The 25395-nt window shown below is 46.8% G+C and overlaps 1 protein-coding gene across 1 annotated transcript in view; it reads left to right on the top strand.

Annotated features, from left to right (window-relative positions):
• Positions 1-25395, top strand: part of VPS50 (VPS50 subunit of EARP/GARPII complex) — a 791964-nt gene that overhangs the window by 713458 nt on the left and 53111 nt on the right. Inside the window, exons 25-26 of the mRNA XM_086941875.1 lie at positions 3398-3556; positions 13302-13423. Of these exons, the coding sequence (XP_086798001.1) occupies positions 3398-3556; positions 13302-13423 (281 nt within the window). The remainder of the gene's footprint in view (positions 1-3397; positions 3557-13301; positions 13424-25395) is intronic.

Consider the following 25395-nt stretch of genomic DNA (forward strand, 5'->3'; position numbering starts at 1 on the left):
TTCCTTTCGTGATGCCTCAGTGGGACTTGAACCTTGTTCTGACTTATGTTATGTTATGTTATGTTATAAAAACTTATAGAGCGCTCAGCTGCCGCAGCAAAGTGGCGTCCCGGCGCTATACTGGACAATATAACACAACCAGAGGAAGAAATCAGACAGATCAAAGATTAGAGTAATGGGAATAGAAAAGTTTTGATAGCTCTTCGGTAAGACAATAGGTCCGGTATGGTACGGATGTCAACGGGTAATGTGTTCCAGAGGTTTGCTGCCAGAACCCCAAAGGAGCGGCCACCCACTCTGGCCTTACTGAAGCGAGGAACACAGGCCAGAAATTGGCCCGTCGAGCGTAGTACTCTAGCAGGGGTGTAGTAGGAAATTGCCTGTGCAAGAATGGGAGGTGATGAGGCCTTTAGAATCTTAAAGGCCAGGCACAGAGCTTTGAACTTAATCCTTTGTGCGACGGGCAACCAATGGAGATCATATATGGTGCGTCTGACAGAACAGAATTTGGGCAGGCCTACCAGCATTCTGGCGGCCGCATTTTGCACACGCTGGAGGCGTGTTAGTTCAGCAGGTTAACGCCCAAAAGAAGCGAGCTGGCGTAATCCAACCTAGAGAGTACTGTAGCTTGGACAATGAGTTGTCTTGTAGGAGCATCGAAAAATTTAAAAATGGGTCTAAGGCTCTGCAGAACCCCAAAACAGGTGCCGGCAACTCTTTTGGTATGGGGGATGAAAGTCCGGTTGGAATCGAGCCAGACCCCGAGGTTCTTAGCCTCTGTCACAGGAATGGGGGCTTGGCCTAGCTCCGATGGCCACCAGTGGTTACCCTAAAGATGAGCCTGTTTGCCCAGGACTAAGACCTCTGTTTTTGATGCGTTAAGTTGGAGGCAGTTCTCCGTCATCCAACTGGCCACCTCCTTTAGGGCCTTCTGAAATTTCGGGGCTTCAACCGTAGGGTCCCCATTTAGTGCAACTTATCTGATGTGCGCTCCTTTCGAGCCACTTCATAACTGTCCTCTCCGTCTACTTACTCTCAAGACTGTATTCCTGGTTGCCATCACCTCTGCCAGGAGGGTGAGTGAGCTCCAGGCTCTTTCCTCTAAACCTCCTTTCCTTTCTGTCCATCCGGACAAAGTTGTGTTGCGGGCTCGACCCTCTTTCCTGCCCAAGGTAGTCACAGCCTTCCACATCGGGCAGTCCATCACCTTGCCCACCTTCTTTCCACCTCCGCATCCCTCGAAAGTGGAAAAGAGGCTCCACCGTCTGGACCCAAAACGTGCGCTCTCATTCTATTTGGATCGCACAAGCCAGTTCCGGGTGGATGACCAACTCTTTGTTGGTTACGTGGGCGCTAAGAAAGGTGGGGCAGTGCACAAGCGGACCATCTCTTGGTGGGTCGTGTTGTGCATCAAGGTATGCTACTCTTTGGCTAAAAAGGAGCCTCCTGTTGGGCTGAGGGCCCATTCCACTCGGGCCACGGCGACTACTACTGCCCTGGGTCGGGAAATCCCCTTGCAGGACATCTGTCAGGCAGCTACGTGGGCCTCGCTGCACACGTTTGCAAGACACTACTGCCTGGACAGCCAAGTCCGGAGAGATGGCTTTTTCGGCCGTTCCGTTCTCCAGGACTTACTGGTGTGATCATTGGTTCGCAGACCCACCACCGGGGTTGGTATTGCTGGGGTATCTATTCTAAGGTATGGAATCTAATACTAACCTGTTTCCTTCAGATGCACAAGTTACTTACCTTCGGTAACGATATATCTGTAAGAAACAGTAGTTAGTATTAGATTCCTTACCGCCCCACCCTTCCTACCCGTTCTGCGAACGGATATCTGGGGTTAAGGTCATCCACTTTCAGGGCCCTAGTTTCATGGCACCAGTGTTGGTTTTTATCATAGTTCTGCGTTTCTGGTGCGAAAAGCTATGTATAAGAACTGACGTCAGCGCACGAGGGCGGCGTCTAAGTACTCTGACGACGTCATCCCAGCGCCAACGACGACGGACCCAGAGCCGCAGACGACGCCTACCGACGCGCAGGGGTACTGCTACGCAACATTTTCCGGATCCAGTCTGATGCCTGGGGATATTCTAAGGTAAGGAATCTAATACTTACTACTGTTTCTTACAGATATATCGTTACCGAAGGTAAGTAACTTGTGCTTCACTTTTAACCAATGTGCAAGGGAATATCACCCCCAAAAACACCAAGTTGTCATCCTTGTAGAGACTTGCATAAAAAATAGCAAACAAACGAGAGGAAAGTGCTTCTCCTACCTCGCAGCCAAGGCCTTGACGGCCTCCCCTCCACCTCCACACTGCTCCAGTTCATGAAGGACCTCAAGATCTGGCTCTTCGAGGACCCCGGCACTCAAATGAGCAAATCCACTCCAACCCCCTCCCCCCTAGCGCCTTGAGACCCTTGCGAGTGAGAAGCTGCACTTTACCGCCCTGATTATATGACTATGATTTGATTTTGTTAAACTGCCCTCAACTTGTCAACGATAATTTTGTCTTTGTGAGAGAGCTGAAGGGATACTCGCTTGTGCATACGCTTAGCAAATGGGGATGGGCCAGGAGTTGGGTAAAAGAAGCACTGGAAAAAATAGCCGAATTAAATAAACCTCGCCCTGCCCGCACACTCCTGAGGTGACTGAGGGAGAAAATTATTATGTTTTTGTAAGATGACAAACAGTTCCTTTTAGATCGTATATTTTTCATACATAACGTAATTGGGTTTATAATAGGCAGCTTTGAGAGAAATCCTTAGATTTTCCAGGCTTTGGCGTAGTGTTGGCGGGGTTTCTTTCCCTGCAGCCGCAAATCATGGATTTTCCAATAAGACATTTGTATGGTGTTCCCTCCGAGAGCTTATGAGACTGGAGGGGCTTCGGAGCCCGATGTTCCTCCAGCCTATCCATGAGTTTCCCTTTGTCCCATCTAGCAAGACCGGCGCTTCAGTATCGCGAAATTCTTTCAAGGTTCCGGCTTCTTGTCATTAAGCCCCGACTTCTAAACTCGGCAGAAAGTGTGTGGATATTTACTTTAGTATCCAGGACATTTAGTTGTACTCGCATTTGCTTTCCACTTTTTCGCATGTCTTAAACGCACAGACAGTCGCACAGTCATTTAAACACTTGCTTTCATTGGAGAATGTATTTATTCACCATGTAATAAACTATAAATAATAACAATAACTCTTAGTATTGGTCCTTACAAACCCAATATATGGTGTAAGTGTTAGGCACTAAGTGTATTGCAGACATTTATTTAGTTTTCTCTATGCTTTAGGTACCATGTCATGTTGCATTCAGTTCATGGTTTTCTTATTACTTGGCACCTTATTCTCAAAACAATTTTGTTCAATAATCTACTTATTCTTTTTTTTGTTTCAGACGGTGTCAACCGCCAGTGAACTTCGTAAACCAATTTACTGGATTGTCGCTGCTAGGGCTATCGACTATGAACAGATGCTGCTCCTTATGACATCTGTGAAATGGGACGTGAAAGAAATTATGTCCCAGCATAATGTGTACGTGGATGCCCTTTTAAAGGTAAGCCAATACACCGACACACCGTCGGACAAATAACATTTTATGAGGACATCCTTACACGATATTTCTGTGTGGGCCATGTGTTGGATAATGTAAAGAATAAAACCCTAAAAATAGTCTTTTTCTTGCCAAGTCACTCTGACGCCGTCTCTTGGGGGGTGCCAGTTGCTGATGCAGAGTATTGCCGTGTCCCAAAAGCAGCTCTAATTCCCAACAAGCGCGGGCTGAGGTTTTTTTTTATTTACAAGAGTTAGTAGAGCACTGCATACCCCACTACTGCCGTCTGAGATTGCTATGAGGAAGGAAAGTAAGGACAAAATGTAGGACAATACACTATTTGATTGTGTGATAAGGTCTGCAAGCAGATTTACTTAAAATTGGCTTTAACGTGTCAATTGAATACTTTAGCAGGATACTGCTATAAACCCGCGTTATCGTGCCGGGAGACAGTCATCCCTGATTGGGGAGATTAGTACGTCCAGGGGGCTGTTGTCTAGATTTCCGACACAGTCCAAGAGCACACTTCGCATTAATTACTGAGGAGTACCATGCATAGATACCACCACTAGCTGTATCGCAGAGACAAGATTTCTATACCCATCAGTATCTAGTTCCACCAACGGTGGCAGGCCACGCTTCACTTCTTTTGGAACCAGGCACATTGAGCAGCCTTACCCAGTATACTTTTTGGATTTTCCGTTACCTACTACGGTGCCTGCTCCATACTACGCCTGTCCTCTGTACTTCACTTGTCATTTATGATTCTAAACCAACAACACAGATCTAGCCCTGACGAAGTTACAACACGTAACGAAACGCGTTGGCTGTGGATGTCCTTTTTGGTATAATTGCCCAAATAAAGAAAAGAAAATTGAAGACTACAAGTACCCGCGTAATTCCTTTGAGTGCGCATTCCATTCTGTTTCCATATCTGTGTGTTGTATTTGTGCCCAGGGACAACGGGCACGGGAAGTGTGCTGCACCATCTTTACTCTTATCTGGACTAGCATTTCGGTTGTGCTGAACCTTGGTCGTGTTGTCCTGTTGCTTCTGTTAACATAAATTGCAATGTTATTTACCTAGCCATGTTGCAGGATGCCGCTCCCATGGGATCTCTTTTGGTCACATATGGTACTGCACCCTGCAGAACATATGGTAAATCCACCCTACCCATAATGCACTGCATGCAAGACAGTACCACAAGTACATTCAAATAGCTATGTCCATATATACAATTAATAGCTTTAAATTGTGACAAAATAATTATTATATTAATTCCGGATTAGGTTGTACTCTGTGTGGAGCTGATGAAGGGAAATTTATAGAAGGACTCCAATAAATGTGAAATGTGCTAGTGAGTACAGTAACCACTGCCAGCCTTGCTTAGGACCCAGTGTGTGTCTTGCCTGAAGTCCTTTAAGAAAATAGTGCTCTGAGGCTGTAATTAAAACCTAGGGAGTTACAACACATGTCACAGGGCCTGTCCTCATGGGAGGTTGCAAGAAGAGACAAGGTGGTACTAAGGAGGGTCTACTGAGCCTATTGACCAATGAAACCCACCAATTATAAAGGACAGAGGGGAATTAAAAAGATGGGCGGAAAGTGGGCTGAGCTGTATGCCCATATCCTGAAAACTACTATAAACAATAGAAATCCCAACTGGTATCATTCATAGGCAAATATTAGGGATATGCAAGCAACATTATCCACAAGGAAAAACAAGGAGCCTCTATTTAGTTATGGTATGTGCACTTGGCATCATTTATAGAAACAATTGAAGAAAATTGGTAAGGAAAACAAGGTGGATAATACAGTTATAACAGCACTGTAGTACATAAATGAACATAATTGGATTAACCCAAGTGGCACAAGGTGCTCGTGGTTTGTGAGTGAAAACCAAGGTAGCAGCTCTGGTGACAGTGTGAGCAGCGTGAACGGCGCAACGTGACTGGTGTAAAGAAATAAACAGTGAATAGTCATCACATGATGATTGACACACCAGCACAATCATAGGCGCTTCCTCACAAAGTGGTTCATGAACAATGAAATAGAATTGTGATATAACTGGACCTACTGAATTCATCAGAACCACACTGTGATAACTATTCACTGTATATTTCTTCTGATAGATACATCTACCAGTGGATTCCTCACCTTGTGAATATCCCCCTTGCGTCAGCAACATTTGGAAAATTCTTTGTAGCACGCCGGCGTGGACGACGTCATAGGAGCACAGCATCGCGCGCAACTCCGTCTGACGTCACCGACCCCATATTAGGCCTACGTCGGTGTGATGACATCAGTTCCCTTTTTTCCGCGTCATCGACGCTAACGGTTTCTGGGATCTTCAGCGATTCAGATAGTGACTTTGTTACTATTTGTGTGTTACTGTGTTTCTGTTCTTCGTCGAAGATGTCGTCGAAGAAGACTGGGTTTAAGCACTGCGGCTCGTGTGCCCAGATGATGTCTATGACAGATCCTCACGACGATTGTTTGTGGTGTCTGGGTTCAGACCATGATGTCAAAGGCTGTTGATCCTGCTTTAAGATGAACCCTAAGGCTCTACGAGAACGAGAGGCAAAACTTCTGCTGGCAAAGTTGAAAGGTAAAGAAGCCAAGAGATCTTCGAGATCAAGGTCTAGGCGCTCGAGATCGAAGCAGAAGTCGCGATCGAAGTCGCGAACGAAGTCTCGATCGAGGTCGAGGGCCAGGTCGGAGTCGGCATCGAGGTCGGCTTCGGGACATGCTTCGGGTTCCTCGAAGAAAAAGCACAAGAGGAAGAAGCATAGTTCAAGGCATCATTCTGGGTCATCGGACTCGAAGAGGAAGTCTTCTTCTCGAAGACATAAAAAGGATTTTGTGTCTCCTTCTCCTGTTTGTGAGCCTGAAGGTGGTGGTTCGCCTGCACGATCTCGACAGAAATCTCTGCATCCGGAGCTGGAACCGAATCCGGATTCGTGTCAGTCTTCGGAGCATGAAGAAGACGTGGAGATCCCTCAGGCACCGACTCCGGTGGATAACCCAGAGGGTCAAGAGGAGCCGAATCCGGAGCAGCCTCCTTCGGAGCAGCCATTGGGTTCGTACCTTCCCTTTCCTCGTCCTGGTCAGGACCCTTCGCATTTTCTTAATGCCATGTTTGGCGTATATGCGAGGGCAATGTATCCCTCTGGAGCACCTGCGGGTCCCATGGGTCCATTGTCATTTAACTTGGGTGTCCCTCAAGCATATGCTCCGGCGCCTTTTCTGCCGTTTATGCCAATGCCATATCCACCTTGGCTCGGTACAGCGCCGCCGAGGTCATCGACTCCGCACACGGCTTCGCCGGCTCCGGAGCGACCTCGGGATTTAGATCGGAGTTCGATGCCGGTTCCGTCTTCCCATCCTCCAACTGTTTCGGTTCCTCGTTCGACGCCGGCTCCGACTCCGTCTGAGTCATTACCGGATCCGACTACTTCGGTTCGTATAGAGTGGTCGAGGCGTAGAGCGGCATTGGAGAGGTTCAAAGACAGCCGGGCGACAGCTAGATCTTTGGGCCTGCAAACTAGAGGCTCTTCCACCAGGAAGTACAGAGGCTTTGAGAGGTCCACTTTTCGTCCCTATAAACAAAGCCAACAACAGCAAAAACAACAGAACCCTTTGTATAAGTCATACAGAGGTAGACAAAGCGGTCGTGCCCGTGGACGTCAGGCCTCCTCCTCCTCTACTTCCTCCTCTAATACCCACCCCCTACCTACATCAGCAAAGCAGCCCTAGATCCACCATTCCGGATCATGCGGGTCCGGTAGGGGGTCGGTTTACTCATTTTCTACGGGATTAGGAATCGGTTACATCAGATATTTGGGTTCTCAATCTTGTAGAAAATGGGTATGCACTTCCTTTTTAGGAGTTCCCTCCCAATAACCCTCCTTGCCAAGGTTATTGTTCGGAGGACCACCTGCTTCTCCGGCAGGAAGAAGTCCTGGCACTGTTCAGAAAGGGTGCGATAGAGGTGGTTCCAGAGCAGGAGAGGGGTCAGGGGTGCTACTCCCGGTATTTCCTGATCCCCAAAAAGGATGGCAGACTTCGACCAATCCTAGATCTCAGGATCTTGAACTTGTATGTGAAACAAGAAAAGTTCAAGATGCTCACTCTTGCGCAGGTTCTTCAAGCGCTGTTGGAAGAAGACTGGATGGTGTTGATCGACTTGCAGGATGCTTATTTCCACATCCCCATCCTGAAGTCACACAGGAAGTACCTCCGTTTTACGGTGGGGTGGCAACGCTACCAGTTTGCGGTCCTTCCGTTTGGACTTACTACTGCGCCTCGAGTTTTCACCAAGGTGATGGCAGTGGTGGCAGCACATCTCAGGAGGTCGGGGATACCTGTATTCCCGTATCTGGACGACTGGCTGATCAAAGCGGAGTCTCCAGAGAAGGTGCTCCGTCATCTGCAAGAGACAACTCAGTTGTTGCACAGGTTGGGTTTTTCGTTAAATGTACCCAAGTCTCACCTGGTGCCCTCCCAGCGCAACCTGTTCATAGGTGCGGTACTGGACACAACTGTATGTGGTGCATTCCCTCCTCCTCAAAGGATTCGCGACATACAGGAAATGATTCCTTTATTCTGCAATGGAGCAGTTGTTCCAGTCCTGAAGGTCCTTTGTCAGCTCGGTCTGATGGCTTCTTGCATTCTGTTGGTCAACCATGCACGCTGGCCACTCCAGTGGTGCCTCCGCAGGCAGTGGTATCAGCACAACGGAGATCTCAGGGAGTCAGTGATGATCTCCAGAGAAACTGCAGGGGATTTGACTTGGTGGGGCGTGGAAGGCAATCTGTCTCAGGGAAAGCCTTTTTAACTGCCTCCATCGGTGGCCACAGTGATAACAGATGCATCCACTCTAGGATGGGGTGCTCATCTGGGGGATCTGGAGGTCAAAGGGCTTTGGTCTCTAGAGGAAAGGTTGCTTCACATCAACCTTTTAGAGTTGCGGGCAATACGTCTGGCGCTCAAGGCCTTCCTCCCTTCCCTTCGCGGTCAGTCGGTTCAAGTCCTGACGGACAACACACCCGCAATATGGTATGTCAACAAGCAGGGAGGAGTAGGGTTGCAGTGTCTCTGCAGAGAGGCTCTGTGTCTCTGGTCATGGGTTCAGGACCACCAGATTTGTCTGATGGCAAATCATCTGGCCGGAGTTCTGAACAGACATGCAGACATTCTCAGTCGGCAGTTCTCTGCCGACCACGAGTGGAGGCTCCATCCGGAGGTTGTTCACGACATCTTTCAGATGTGGGGACTCCTCGGGTGGACCTGTTCGCCACTCGCGAGAATGCTCACTGCCTGTCATTCTGCAGTCTCCATTATCCGATGCAAGGAGCTTTGGGGGACGCGCTTCAGTTGAGTTGGGGAAGTCATTCCTTTACGCGTTTCCTCCCATACCCTTGATTCCTTGGGTTCTGAGGAAGTTTCGCCAGGACCGGGCCCAAGTCATATTGGTCGCCCCGGATTGGCCAAGAAGGGTGTGGTACACGGATCTACTCCACCTCTCCTCTCACCTGTGGCTCCGTCTCCCTTTCAGGGCAGATCTCCTCTCTCAGATGGAGGGGCAGGTTCTACACCCCCACCTCCATACATTACACCTTCATGCCTGGAGATTGAACGGGGCAACCTGAATTCCTTTTCTCTCCCTCACGATGTGGTGGATGTCATTCTTTCGGCCAGGCGTGACGCCACCAAGTCCATCTATTCGTATAGGTGGTCTAAATTTGTTGTTTGGTGTAGGGAGAAGGCTATTGACCCTTTGAGGGCTCACTTGTCCGATATTTTGCAGTTTGCTCTGTCTTTGGTGCAGCAAGGATTTGCTGTTGCCACAGTCAAAGGTTACGTTTCGGCGTTGTCGGCATTTCTCTGTTTGCCGGATCAGCCGTCTCTTTTTAAATCTCCAGTGGTTTTGAGGTTTCTGAAGGGCCTCACTAATAAGTTCCCTCCTTCTCCATTTATCGTGCGACAATGGGACTTAAATCTTGTCTTAACATTCTTGATGGGTTCTCCCTTCGAACCCTTACACAAGTGTCCCATGAGGCTTTTGTCTTTTAAGACGGTCTTCCTAGTTGCGATCACCTCGGCTAGGAGGGTAAGTGAGCTTCAAGCTCTTAGTTTCAAGCCCCCATTCCTGACCATTTATGCTGATCGAATGGTTCTTTGGACCAGGGCTGCTTTTCTGCCTAAGGTGGTAACTCCCTTCCATCTAGGACAGTCCATTACCCTTTCTACCTTCTATCCTCCCCCTCACCCTATCAAGGATGAAGAGAGACTGCCCCGTCTGGACCCTAAGAGGGTGGTGTCCTTTTATCTTGATAGAACAAGAGACTTTTGGGTGGATGACCAGCTGTTTGTTGGTTTTGCTGGCTGCCGGAAGGGTAGAGCGGTGCACAAGCGCACACTTTCCAGGTGGATAATTCTGTACATCAAGATCTGCTACTCTCTGGCGGGTAAGGACCCTCCTGAGGGTATAAGAGCTCATTCTACCAGGTCAAAGTCAGCTACTTCTGCGTTGTCTAGAGGTGTACCTGTTGAGGACATTTGCAGAGCCGCGACTTGGGCCTCCCTCCACACTTTCGCGAAGCATTACTGCTTGGATACCGAAGTGAGGAGGGACGGCCTCTTTGCGCGCTCTGTCCTCCAAGATTTCCTGGTGTAGCAGAGTTTACACCCTCCTCCGGGAGTGGGGACTGCTGTGGGACTCTATTCACAAGGTGAGGAATCCACTGGCAGATGTATCTATCAGAAGAACAAGTTACTTACATTCGGTCACGCTATTTCTGGTAGATACAGTATCTGCCTGTGGATTCCTCACTGACCCACCCGCCTCCCCGTTGTCCACTCTGCTTTACCTATGCTTATGTACATTTTTGTATATTTATGTATATGTTTGAAATGGGTTTTTTTACCTTTGCTACACACTATGTGTGTATAATTTTGAAATGTATGTACTGTGTACAATGTATTTGTATATATCTACTGTCATTGGTCCGTCCGGGTGCCTCGAAGGCACAGATAAAAAGGGCGGAACTGATGTCATCACGCCGACGTAGGCCTAATATGGGGTCGGTGACGTCAGATGGAGACGCGCGCGATGCCGTGCTCCTATGACGTTGTCCACGCCGGTGTGCTACAAATAATTTTCCGAACGTTGCTGACGCAAGGGGGATATTCACAAGGTGAGGAATCCACAGGCAGATACTGTATCTACCAGAAAAAGCGTTCCCGAAGATAAGTAACTTGTTCTTTACACCAGTCACGTTGCGCCGTTCACGCTGCTCACACTGTCACCAGAGCTGCTACCTTGGTTTTCACTCACAAACCACGAGCACCTTGTGCCACTTGGGTTAATCCAATTATTTTCATTTATGTACTACAGTGCTGTTATAACTGTATTATCCACCTTGTTTTCCTTACCAATTTTCTTCAATTGTTTCTATAAATGATGCCAAGAGCACATACTATAACTAAATAGAGGCTCCTTGTTTTTCCTTGTGGATAATGTTGCTTGCATATCCCTAATATTTGCCTATAATTGATACCAGTTGGAATATCTGTTGTTTATAGTACTTCTCACCCCAATCCCAACTTGGTTGATGGGTTACGCTCCTTTTTTTTTGTTACACATATCCTGAAAACAACATGTCTCGAAAAGACAGTGCAAGTGCTGCCTAGGCAAGACCTAAACATAATGGGAATAGATTTACAGTAACACCATGGAGAAGAAGACATTTGATAGCAGGTTAGTGTGAACATAGCGCTTAACACTCCTTCTTATCCTCTTGACATGGAAGAAACTGCTTCAGTTCTGACAGAAGGCAGGATAAATGCTGTCAGGCTCTACTAACAAAACCAGGCTGGGAACGCCACAAAGTTTAAATTTAGTTAGCGGTACCCTTTCCCCAGTCAGTGTACTAAGGCAGTTGCTGCAGGATGGACAGGATAAAGCACCTTGAAATCAACCAGGGCGGTAATAAGTCAACAAACCTGTTCTCCAGCTTTATCAAGCACTATACAATTCCCATACCTAAGTACTCAGTTTTTGACTAGCAGGGAGTAAAGACAAAAACTCCCCGCTCAGTTTCACTTGTGACAGTTATAGACCTATCATCATAGTCTCCTTTGATTTAGCAACAAGCTCACTTTCTCAAATTGCCCCATAAAATGCAAGGTACAAATCAGCTTTGAATAGCACTGTTTCAAAGCATGACCACATGTGATTGGGAGACACGCCACCATCTTGCCAAGCCTGTCCACATCAATTGGATTCCTGGCAGCTTGGCCGGTACTATTTAACCTCTCCGGACCTATCATTGCCTTGAAGATAAAACTTGGTAAAGATTCCCCGCCCCTTTAAAATTGCAATAAAGCTTTCTACTTCATGAGCCCCCCTCCACATCCTGGTACCTAAAGAGGAGAATCACTTTGCATGACTAGGGAACATCTAAATTCCAGGTACCGCAGTCCAACAAGGACAAATGTTCTGCTGAGAACTTGGAAGTGCTATCAATTTTAATTACATTGGGCTTTCAACTGCATTCTTAGTTAAATGCTGGTGATTTGATTTGGAAGAAGTAATCTGAAACTCATGATTAGCCCAATGCATGTCAGGAACCAGCTGATGGACAGTTACAACATTTCCACGTTAATCTCGGGCCTGGCAATATGGTCATTTCCCGGGCTGAGCAACCAGCAAGAACTGCTAAAAAATCGCTATTGTTCAAAATGTGTTGATATTTCCTTCTGCTTAACTCTTTCGCTGCGGCGGCTATTCCGCCGCAGCGCTAACGGTCGCGGGGGGGCCCGCGGGTGAGCTCCGCGGGTGGCAGAACCATTCCGTCACGGCTCGCGGGTGAGCTGTGCTCATGACGGAACGGTTTCGTCACGGCCCCGCCCGCTCAATTAAACGCGCCGCACAGGTGCGAAATCAGCGGCGCGCAGGCGCGGCGGCCGGGCCGTGACGGAACCGCTCCGTCATGAGCATAGCTCACCCGCGAGCCGTGACGGAACCGTTCCGTCAATAGCCTGGAAGGGGTTAAAGTTTTGACGTGATTGGGCATGATGGTCCGCCTATGAATGGGTAAACTCTTATTGTGCTTAATAAAACTGCAGCCTTTCAATTTCCAGCGAGCGACTCCACTGAATTTTTGAGGCACAAACTAGGGGGGAAGAAGGACTCACAGAGGGCCAAGTGGCATGAACCCCTGGATCATGCTGTGATAACACTGTATACAACACTGCACACTGACTCTGTTATCCACCATTCTCTCGTCCCAACATCTCACCTCAGATCACCGCTCATTCCCTCCCCAACAGATATGAATCAGCCCATGCAATGGCTGAGGAGCGCGCACTAATTTGCCATGTCTATCACCAAGGTTAGCTGACCGACAGGAAGGAGGCTAGGTAGCGCCACAACACCTCTAGCTCACAGTGAAACCGTATGTAGCAAACCCACATGGTCTTCTTACAGCTTTTCCCCCTTGGATGGAAGTCCTGGCATCCAGAGTCTAGGTGGAGACATGCTGGTGCTCTTGCCACAGAGCCCTTATGCTCTGTTACTTTATTTTCTTTTTCCAGTATCCGCGACAGCCTCACACTGCACATACAATTTACCTGTTACTGTGAACACATTAACAAGCTGTCCACGCACCCTCCTTAATATGCATGCTGTGATGCTTATTCACTGTCGAGTATGAAAAGAACGTTTTATGTGTTTTTTCGGCAGGAATTTGAACAGTTCAACAAAAGGTTAAATGATGTGTCCCGCCAAGTGCGTATCCCTTTGCCAGTATCGAATATTCTCTGGGAGCACTGCATCCGACTAGCCAACAGAACCATTGTGGAAGGGTAAGTTGTCACAGCAGGTCTGCCCATCTGCAGCTCCTGGCATGGGGTTCAGCATGCTTACACGGCTGCAGATGTTGTCAGTACCATCCTTAAGTAGTTGTACGTTCTGTTGACATCATTAAGTAAAATGGAATCTTCTTCCATTGATTTTGCGCCCAAGTATTAACATTTGTTATCCTCACTAGATCTGGTGCAAGTAATTTGCAGTTTGGAAGAATGATCATTGTCGAATGTTCTTATGCGTTAATCACATTAGTATTGTAGAAGCTCTGTCATTTGTAGCGTAACCTAAAGAAATGTCAAACTTTATTCAAGTGTATAAAATGAAATTATGTCCCATTCTTTCACATCATTAATGTTTACTACAGCATTTGTTTTCACTTTTAAAATACTATACATCTGAGCAAAACTACCAAATAAATACTGATTCCTTTAACTCTATCTTCAAACTTAGAGATCTGCTGTTTCTGGAGAGCTCAAGCCCAACTCAGACACCAAGGGGAATTCTTAAATTGGCTTGGAATTAGAAAAATGCCGTAGATAAATTAGATTTCAAGCTATGCCACTGAGCAATTAAAGAGTGAAACATGCATACTTGTAGAGGAAAGTCAGTGTTTCGTTCACGTGTAATTCGCTCTAAAAAACAATTAGGCACGGCCCTGGTTACTTAGCAAAATGCATGGTTTCCTGTGTGCAGATTTCGCATTAATGAATACCTGTTGCTTATGATGCAATATTTACTAGGTGCGCAGTTTGTTACTCATTCTGATTTACACAGGCTAGAATAGAACTACGGGGCTAATTGCACATGTTTACCCGATTGAGCTTTGCAAACGGTGCTTTTATGCCCGCGCCATTTGGCCAACTTAAACGTTACAAATTTGAGAAGGCAAAAAGTAGACTGTATGCCTTTTGCACCCAGACCTTAATACACAATCTAGCACAGACAGGATTCTGCGCCTGACTTCGTATTTGCAAAGAGGTAAACAAGTTCATACCCTGCCTTGTGTTTAGAGTTGATGGCCAGTGTCTACAAAATCACATGATAGTCTGATAAGTCATTCAACTTGATTGTTGGCCCGCACACCAATAAACAAGCTCATCACAGTTGGGCTTTAGAGATGCTCAACCTTTCACCCCTTTAAAGACAAAAGACTGCTCGTACAGTTGGCTGTCGCTTAACTCTATCCATAGAATCTCTCTGGCAGTCTCAACTACCTTCTTTCCCATCTCAGATCTGCCCTTTCACCCCATTCCACTGTACACGTTCTTAAACACACTTTGTTGCACGACGACAGGGCTCAACGCTGATTAAGGAAAAAAGACAAACCTCGCTTTAACATCCGATCACTTCCTACACAGATAAGGAACTCATTAAGGAGCCAAGCCTGGACAGAGTGCTCTACAAGAACAAGCCAGAGCACTGTGAACATGGTAGGAGAACTTGTTGGTGGACTACCCAATGAGGCCATCCAGTAAGTGACCCTGCCACCAATGGGAGCCTCAAGGTCACGTTAAAAACAATGCCCCTTTCCTTAGACACGCAGGCTTTAATATGAACAATCACAAGAACACATGTTCAGTAATCTTGGAAAACTAGACCTCCTCCTCCCTTTCGGAGCACACTCTATTTGAGGAAGGAGTCTTACGTGTCTTCTCATTTTAGCACCAATGTTTTCCTATGTTCCCATTGATGGGCAGGGACAGACTGACCAAATACTCGGGTGCGCTGGGCTTCACTACACGGATGGGACCACTCATGCTGTATGTCTCCCCCACCCCCCCTTCACTGCTGATGTTCCCATCTCATTTATGACCCTTACTACCACTGTATAGCTCCTCCTTCCCATTTACCTTATAAGAAAAAGCTAGCCCGTCACGGTGTCCAGACCACACAAAGGTTGGGTGCCCAGATGTCCCAGGTTCTAAGGATTGGATCGGTTTTCAGTCATGCACCGCAGAGTCGTAGAAGACGCTGTCATGGCACATGATTGTCTCTGTTTTGGATTTGGTTGATCACAGCAGAGCTGTATGAGGCGGCCTGGCTATGTTTGGACCAGGATTACCGAGCGCAGAAGAGCATCGGAATTCTGAGTCCATGGCAAAGCTAGACAAGAGCCTTCTAGTGCTTGGGCCTGCTCTGGGGCTGAGCCTGGGAAAAGGCATTCAGTATGCCTGCACATGCTCAGTTGGTGAGCTACGTGCATGGCACGCACTTCTGGTAATCCCAGCTCTATCTTGGGTGTTTATTTGTTTAGCCTGCCCTGAAGATGTGGACCGACAGTGATGGTTAGGGCAATGTCCAAGCATCCTGGCTAGAAGCCGTGGCTTTGAGGTACATCTAAATAGAAATCACTTCATTGGCCTTTGGTCAGTGCTTGCTCGCTGTGACTGTCTGCTACCATGACTGGTACGAGTGGACCTCAGCTTGTCCCTGTCCGTGCCACCTGCACGCTGTATTCTGTAACATACAGGACCAGAGAACATATCAAACCAAGGCCTGACAGAATCTTTCCAACGCGCATGCTATGGTGCAGAGAATGGACACAGATCATGACCAAACGGGAGAGGCAAAGGACTGGGAATCCATTCACCACTTCAGTCCTACTATCTAATTAAAAGAAGAATCCCCATGATGAAGACTTTGTTATGGTGACAATTATTAGGTAAATGCACAATGGCCCTGGTTACAACCACACATGTACACTCCGAAAAGTCCTTGCAGGGAGTGAGGGGCCATCAGTCACTATCTGTTCTCTCTCTTTTCCTGGCTCGGATGTCACCCCAGGTCCAGCATTCTACACCTATTTCCTGATGGTGGCACCTTGCCAGAGGTAAGAGGGTTGCTTTAAAGAGAGACTGTAGGTTCTCTGCAAAGCACCCACTCATGCATTTTGAGAATCACTGTTTGAGAAACTAGTGGCCTTTGTTGTCAGTTTGTCATACAGCTGTAGTGCATCAGCATTATGGGACAAGCTTTACAGTTTACAAGAGGAAAAAGAGGGGAGGAGGGGTAGCATTGCTGTTTAAAGACGCACTTACCTGTAGACAAGAAATGATCACTCAGGTCAAACCCCACGAAGTTATGGCTTTTTCCTTATCCATTAACACCACCATCCTATTTGGGGGAGATGTCATCTACAACCCTCCGGGCTGCACCTCAGAATTCAATACTCATCTCCTGGCACAAGTTATGCCAATTTGCCTTCAGAACAAAAATATATTACTCCTAGGGGATTTTAATATCCACTATGAGGATAGTAATAACCCCCTCACTAAACAATTAACTGAAAATATGGAGATACTGCAGCTGTCTCAGAGAATTAGGCAACCAACCCACCGGGCCGGACATACCCTCGACCTGATTTTCTCCAATATTAACCCTATCTCCATCACAGGGATAAGACCATTACCGTGGACTGACCACTCTATGGTTGAATTTGATATTCACCTACCGGTCAAGAACGTTAGGCCCTCCTATCAGACAGAAACCCACAAAAGAAGTTATGCAAACTTCAGTGTTGAAACTTTTAGGAAACACTTTGTACATCCCCCTACCGGAGAAATAAGTGTTGATGAAGCAACAGATAGACTTCAGGACCACACCGCAACAGCTCTTGAACACTGCACTCGAAAGTGTCGATATTCCAAACCCAGGCGCACCATGTCAGAAAAGTGGTACAGCCAGGAATTGAAGTCACAAAAAAGGAAATGCACCATGCTGGAACACAAATGGAGGTTAACAAGATCCCAAGAGACTAGATCAATTTACAAAAAAGAACTGTCGCAATATACCAAAGCCATTAGGAAGGCTAAAAAGGACTACTTTTCTAACAGAATCCTAATGAATAAAGACTCCTCTAAAGAGCTATTTAAAATAGTTAATGAGCTTTGTAGCCCGCCCAGTTTATCATCTAACTTGATTCCCTCGCAAATCAGTTGCGACAATATGAACAACTTCTTTTGTGAAAAGATAGACAAGATCTATTCTTCCTTCCCCAATCCCGAGACGGGCTTCCCGGTGGACCACGAACCACACCCCCCCCCATGCGCAGTGTTCTAGCTTCGGCCCGTTCTCTGAAGAGGAAGTGGGCAAAGCAATGCTCAAAATTAAATCTGGCTCCCCCCTGGACCCGTGCCCCCACCATATCTTCCGGCAACTCATTCCTCTAATTTGCCCGGCAGTTACCCTAGTGTTGAACCACTCACTAGAAACGGCAGAATTTCCATCCAGCTGGAAGAACGCCACAGTCACCCCTCTTCTAAAAAAAACAGGTCTTGATATCAACAACCCGGCCAACTATAGACCCATTTCCCAACTCCCCTATTTGTCGAAAGTCTTAGAGAAACTGGTCAACAGGCAACTGGTCAGTTTTCTCGAAACTAACAACCTCCTAGACATCACTCAAACAGGTTTTAGGGCCAACAACAGTACAGAAACAACTCTCCTGGCCGTGCTTGACAACATCAGAATACATGTGGACCAGGGGAAAACAGTTGCCCTAATCCTGTTAGACCTCTCGGCGGCATTCGACACTGTCCCACACAATCTGCTCCTGGAAACCTTAGCATCCAAGGGCATCAGGGACAGAGCTTTGGGATGGCTGCGGTCTTTCCTATCGGAAAGATCACAATCGGTGCACCTGGGCAAGTTCTCATCCCCTCGCCGGGTGATCAAATACGGGGTCCCGCAGGGGGCCTCGCTAAGCCCCACCCTGTTCAACATTTTTGTGTCTTCCCTTGCTGGAATTTGCAGAAAATGGGGGGTTGAAATCTGCTCCTACGCTGATGATACCCAACTCACGGTAATCCTGGACGAGAAGGATAACCCCAAGGACAGGCTTCTAAACTGTCTCTCTGATTTGGCTGATTGGATGCACAAGCACTACCTCAAGCTAAATGCAGACAAATCGGAGATACTACTGTTCGGAGGCCACACTCCGCTATGGAACGACACCTGGTGGCCTGTAGCCCTGGGTATCCCTCCTGCCCCGACACCCACTGCAAGGAACCTTGGAATAACTATTGACACCTCCCTCTCCATGAAAACTCACGTAGCCACTATATGTGGCAAAGGCTTTGCAACCCTGAAAATGCTTAAAAGAGTCTTTCCATGGATTCCAATAGAATGCAGACGAATCCTAGTTCAGTCTCTCTTGATGAGTAGGCTGGACTATGGAAATTCCCTGTTCGTTGGCATGGCAGAGTACCTATTCACTAAACTCCAATTGGTGCAGAATGCAGCAGCCAAGGCCATTTGCATGAAAAGAAAATATGACTCGGCCTCCAACTGCCTGCGTGATCTACACTGGCTGCCAATGAAGCAAAGAGCAACTTTTAAAATGTTATGTATCACTCACAGAGCGCTACACAAGAAAGGCCCTCTCATACTGAGAAACAGAATCCATTTCTACACTCCCACCAGAAATCTCCGCTCACAAATCTCGGCTCAAGCGAGCATCCCCCGGGTTAGGAAAGCCAGGATGGGTGAACAAGCCTTCTCCCATGTCGCTGCAAGGAAGTGAAACGAATTGCCTGTGGCCCTCCGACACACAGAATGCCACCTGGCATTTAGGAAGCAACTAAAAACCTTCCTCTTCCCCCACTCCGACTAAACTCTACGATACCCACTGCACCCGCACTTTAGCAATTTCAGCGCCGTGATATCCCTTTGGGATGATTGTTAGCGCTCTACAAGAAACCTAAATAAATAAAGAAATAAATATTTTACATTTTCTGTTTTCTCTAAGTTTATTTAGCTTTATGTTTAGAGTTAGCCAGCCTAGCACAAAGAACTTGGAGCCTGATTTATATTTCGGTGGACAGAATACTTCATCACAAACGTGACTAATATCCCTTGGGCCATATTACAAGTGCGCTATATCCTATGGCACTTGTAATACGGCGGGCGGCTGCCGTCACGTTTGTGACAGAGTATCCTGTCCACTGAAATATAAAACAGGCCCTAAATGTAGCAGCACAGTTGGATCATCCACGTTGTTGCTTACTACCTACCTGCTATTGCCTTTCCTTGGTGGTGAGAGCCATTCTTGTAGTTTATCTTTGGCATTAGTCCAGGCCTGCTCTTAGTCCATAGCAAGATGCCACACCTGGCTTTAATCCAAGGCAAGAAGCCAAGCCAGGCTTTTGCCCATAATATAGAGGTCATTACTGGCCTTAATCAAGGTATGAGACCGGTCTCGGCCTTAACCCATTGTAAGATGCCAGTCCTAGACTTAGACCATGGAAAGAGGTGGTTTTGGGGTTTAATCCACCCTAAGATGCCAGTTTGGCTCTCTATTTGTGATGAAGGCCAGTTCTGACTATAAATAGGGTGAAACGCCAGAACTGTCCTTCAGCCATGGGTACTAGGTAGGGATGCCCTCAAGGGTTAGACAATAGCTGTGCACTTCATGCAGAGTCGGCGGCCACTACCGATCTCGATCTACTGTGACATGCCAGTCCTATCCATCAGTTTTCCTGAGCACCTCCAATTCAAATAATGTCCAGTAATTTTTTATTACTTTATTCTGTTCCAGATATTTCTTCACATACAAATCTGTTCTCCGATGTAGCCTTTATAAATGAAAAGGTTCATAGATGCAATTTGCCAACGGCTTCCTCAGGTCTTCACTCAACGTATTCTTGATTTTAGTATCTCTCCCCAAAAATACGATGGAAGATTTCGAAATATCTGCAAGTGGTTTCAGTTATCCAAAAAGTAAGTAAATTAAACAAAGTAAACCTAGTGCATTCCTTCAGGTGTAGCGGAGAGTACGCCCATGCCTCTAAGCCTTAGCGTTGATGAAACACGTATTGGCTACATCTATGAACCTTTCCATGTATGAAGGCTACATCTGAGAACAGATTTATATGTGGAGAACTATTTGAAACAGAATAAAGTAATAAAGAAAAGAAATTTAAAAAATACTGGACATTATTTGAATTAAAGGTGTTTAGGAAAATCCATGGCCATCCTCCCTTATCAGCAGGCTCTGGTGTTTGTGCCTTCTTCAAGAATCCTGCATCTGCACCTCTTGGCTCCTTCATTGCTTGGTCTTTACCTTCAGGCTCCTGAGGCACGTCCCTTCAGTTAGGAATATGCACCGTCTCCATTCAGGACTCTCTTGTGATTAGGTAAGCAGGTTCACTATCAGGGAGGTAATATCAATATATATATAAGAATGGAGTGGGACTAGGAAGGAGCATTGCGCCCAAGTCTATCTAGTCTGGACATCTCACAAAAACACATGTACCAGGTGACTCGGATATAAGGTGAACTGCGTTTTTCAGTTCTTCGATTGAGTCAGAAGAAGCAGTCGTCTGCTTTAAAGGTGGAGTACAATCATGAGTCAGAAGAAGCAGTCGTCTGCTTTAAAGGTGGAGTACAATCATGAGATTCCTTCTGCCATGTTAAGTTTGAGTACTTGTTAGGTCGAGCCTAGCGCAGCGCGCATGCGCTGCTCTAGGAGAGGGCCTCCTGGAATCACTCCAGACTTCCAAGAGACTTCTCTGTGTGGGTCGGACTCCTCCCACACATTCCATTGGCCTTTGCGTGTGGCTTTAAATAATGAAAGCACGAAAAATGGCCAAAGGTGGGTGCATGTCCCTCCTTTCCTCTAAACTATCAGTCCCATGGCCTAGGGAGCGAGCAGCGGGCCGCAGTGTGCTAGCTACATTCCTTAAATTCCTTGCAGCTTGCGCGCGCACCACTTGCGATCTTGGGGTTTTTTTTGCTGAAAAGTTAAGGATATGACACAGGACACGTTTCAGTGTTCATTTTTTATACATTACAAACATTTAAGCAGTATAGTTTGAAAGACCACATCCTTGTACACAGAGCGGTGGTACACATTTTTATAAACTAACATATGGAAAACCTGCTGAAAAGGATCACATATCACGTTTCCTCCGTGTATCAGCCAGGCATTGCAGTGATCTCCTCACCTCCCTTCCGAAAATAATGCTGTTCCAGGAAAGAGGAGAAAAGAAAGGTAGCGCTTCAACTTGCCCACTCTAACATGGTCGCCCTTTGCCACTCTCGGGTGTACAGCTTCTAAAATGTCAGCTGGTTTATTTACGTTTGGCAAAATCTTTCTAGAGAGGGTATTTTTTTGAACGACAACCGTGAACATTTTTGCTTTCTCTGCCCCAGACATCTTGCTTTGCAACAGTAGATGCTATCACTACATTGCTATGAAACTCTAGTCCAACTGGATCATGATAGCTTCAGAAAACAAAACCTCCACAATATACTACTTCCCTAGTGGTATACGGCCCCTGTCATACTCGACATTACAGCTTCATGGTGCGTCATTACCGGCTCCACATGGGCGGGCAATTTTCCCTTTCTTCCCGGCATGATTTTTTGTGTGCGAGAAAGATCTGCAGATCTGAGTAGTGAAAAGACAACAAAACTGAAAATGCATGGCTGCTGGAGTCGCAGCGGAGGGGGCCGCCCGCAAGGTGAGTAGAGAGCTACTAAAAGGGCTGAATTAGAGAGAAGTAATGTTACGATGGATTTCCCAACTAAGTATTCTTGCTGTCAATGGATCGGATCTCTTAAATAGTAGTTTAGCTGGTATAGTGCAATGACATGACATTCCTGAATTTGACTGGACACCACTGCTGACATGGAAGGGTTGTGTGCGATTTCTCTGGATGTAACTGGAACATGATCTGTTACTTGGCTGTCAGATTTGATCGACAATGGTGGATAACTGGCGTGTGCCTCGGAGCCACTGCATGTCTATATAATCGCAGTTTTGTCTTGTTGATCTGTGTCACAGGTTAGCTGGCTCAAACTCTTCACAGATAGCCATATGTTAATAGGCCCAGCCCAGGAAACTCTCCCTCCACTCATTAACAACGCCCACCCTACACGCTTTAAAGCCACCCGACCGCACCTACCCTGTGCAACACCCCCATCCCCTAGCATGCTGTTCCACTCCTGCGGCCCGAAGAATCTAGGGCGTGTGAGGGCAGGGGGGTGAGGGATGGCGCTTTTTTTCTGTTTCCGGCTTCCAGCTGCTATATGGCCTAGTCTGGGCCCCTGTGCAGGGTCTGCTGCTCTGGAGCGTGAAGCTGCATCAGCTTGTGCAGTCCCGGCGCGTGGGAGGGGCATCTGAGTTCATGCTCGCCGGGTACTGCTTGGGACAGAGACCATGGCGTGGCGATCGCAGCCCCTTATCCGCAGGGCGGTGGTAGGAAGGTGCTCAACCCCACCGAGGTGCAGATCAATACGGAGTTTGTTACCCAGGTACACGCATCTTCTCCAGATCACTTTTAAAGTGCTCATGTTACCCAAAGGCGAGACCTAGTGGCTATGCCAATGCTTTTTTTTTTGTCTGGCCTAGGCAGCACATGCGCTGTCTCTCGAAATTATGTTCTCAGTCCGGGGACTCCCAGCCTGCCTACAGATTCTTATTAGCTTTTATCGGTGTACTTTAAAAAGGTTGCTTTTAATTGGATAATGTTTTCTCCTTGTGCGACCTTTTTTCTCAATTGCTGACTCCTATGGATCACCCCCCAGGACTTGTCCTCTCCACTTGTTTCTAATCACTTTCTGCTCCGGGACTTTTTTAAAATTAGAACGGCTCTTCACGTTTGTGCGTTTCCCTTTATCAGAAGGTGACCGCTTCATGGCCATCCACTTCATCTTTAACCATGGCAGCCGAATCACGTGTGAATTTAATTACAAAATGGTGCATTCATTTAATTTGCTTCGCTAAAGATCTTAGATAACTGAGAACATTACCCGTTCATTTTTCATTCTACGCTTTGCCAATCACTAAACTCGGTTAGTTGGCTCCAAACAGCAGAACCAGATTTGGTGCACAGTCAACAACCCACTCAGATGGACATGCACGTGCAATGCCCAGGCCTCATCCAGCTTGCGCTACATTTGATACCGGCAAATGAGGGAAGAGTAATGAAACCAACTAAAGCTCTGCATTAAACGTGTTTAGTGTGCTTTCACTCTTGATAGGCTATAGCAGTACCGGAAATATTGGGTTAGCACTAATCCGGAATTATTCATGCTTCACGACCCTGCGGGCGTCCTGTTGCTCTGCTGTTGATAATGGTTTCATCTTGAAGATTTGTGGGTGTCTGCTAAATTACATTTGGCTGCCTCCCTGCCTCTACTCCTGCCTCAATCAAGTACCCTATAATGAGCTTCTTCCCCATACGGAGAAAGTGCACATTGTGACCTAAACACTGCTTAGGCTTTAATGAGAAAAGCCTACCTGTGATTGGACAAGAAGTGCCCTGGCGCCCCTCTGTGCTCTGGCGTGTTGTAGATTTGTTTTTATTAAGAAGAGGAATTGAGAGGGGACAGCCAGGTGCCCATCCCCGACTGGGCAGTGCCCACTTAGGGCACAAATGGAACATGCATAAAGAGCAGTTCACAGAAGAACAAGTCAGTGCGACGACCACTGCCCTTCATGTTTCTGCCTTTCTCATTCCTGCACTCTGTTAGAGTTATTAATCTTTATTGTTTATCTAAAAAAGGACTAGTATCTAAAAAAGACTGGTGCATCCAATTCCTGGGTTGCATCATAATCTTGTTAGGAAAGGGGAGTCCTCTTTCCATGGTTTCTCTAGGTGGGGTTTAAGATGGAAACAATATTGCAAATGATACCAACGCTGCCGGAGTAACACACGTGCCGTTGTCTGGTTTTCCCAGTAATTTGTGCCGTTGTGTCTCAATGGCAGTGCGCTAATGAGACAGCGTGTCTGAACATTCTTCTTTTGTTTCTTTTGTATCTGCTATGTTCATGAAGTTTATAGAAAATACCAATGTGGGATCTTATTAGACGCTTTCACATGCTTCAATATAATGTTGACATAAAGGCACTTGACCCACATGTTCCAGGAGTGCTGTCTTCCAAACATACATTATTTTAAAGGACAACGCAATTCATAACGTATCTATTTCCCAGGGGTTAATATTTGTGAGTTAAATCGAGGCGCTTCTCCAACCCTCTGTAATAGCAATGTACTAGGTTGATTGCATAGCCAATTAAAAGGGTCATTGTTTTCATTTTTAGATCGCATGTAGGCAGTGCATGTGCTGTCTCATTCAAGACACATTAGGCATGCATTAAAAACAAAACCCACAAAATGGTTCAGGCTGCTTTGGACTGCCTCATTTCTGCCTGTCCCACATGGCCTTTCCTAGACTCCTTTAAGATTCTTGGCCACACAGGGGCTGCTGCGTTATTTTAGGTTGTTCCATGTTGTTTCGCTTACTTTAAGCTACCCCTGTGGCGCTGCCACTGGATTTTACTCTCACGGTGCTGCATATCTTCGCTGCCCCTGGGTAATGCTCCCTCACTCTGTTACCCGAGTGCTGCAACGGGGGGTGCTTCTATGTTAGGCTCTGCAGCATAATTTCACTCAATGCCACACTGTTAGAAATTGGATTTCTGGTTGGGTAGGGCATGCCCTTAAGCCAGGGAGAAACCACCACTCTAGTCAGGGCAAGGGAATTACACGCTGAAGATCCCCTGCTTACCCGCCTGGTAGCTTAGCACGAGCACTCAGGCTTATCTCAGAGGCAATGTGTAAAGCGTTTGCGCTACACACACACAGCAGTGACACACTAGGCACACCACAAAAGAAACTCCACACAAGGTTATATGAAAAATAGTCTTTGCATTATCATAAACACATTAGAATCATAATCACAAATATGCACAGTGTCACCTGGCACCAGGCAATATTTCACAGGGGATTATATACATGACAGGGCCAATCGGGCCACTGTAAGGAACCATTACAACAGGCAATAACACAACCAGTAACTACTGGTAAGATACTGTACTAAGTGGAAACATATTATGTATTAACGCATTAGGTATAACTCACATTTAAAAGTGCACCGTAGGGGGGCGTGGCCAAGATGGCGGGGTGAGCGGACGCTTCCTCCCGTAGCTCCCCCGGCCCAGCTCCGCTTGAGCCCCGATTTC

The sequence above is a fragment of the Lissotriton vulgaris genome, chromosome 10 (assembly GCF_964263255.1).
Source record: "Lissotriton vulgaris chromosome 10, aLisVul1.2, whole genome shotgun sequence".
Lineage (NCBI taxonomy): Eukaryota > Metazoa > Chordata > Amphibia > Caudata > Salamandridae > Lissotriton > Lissotriton vulgaris.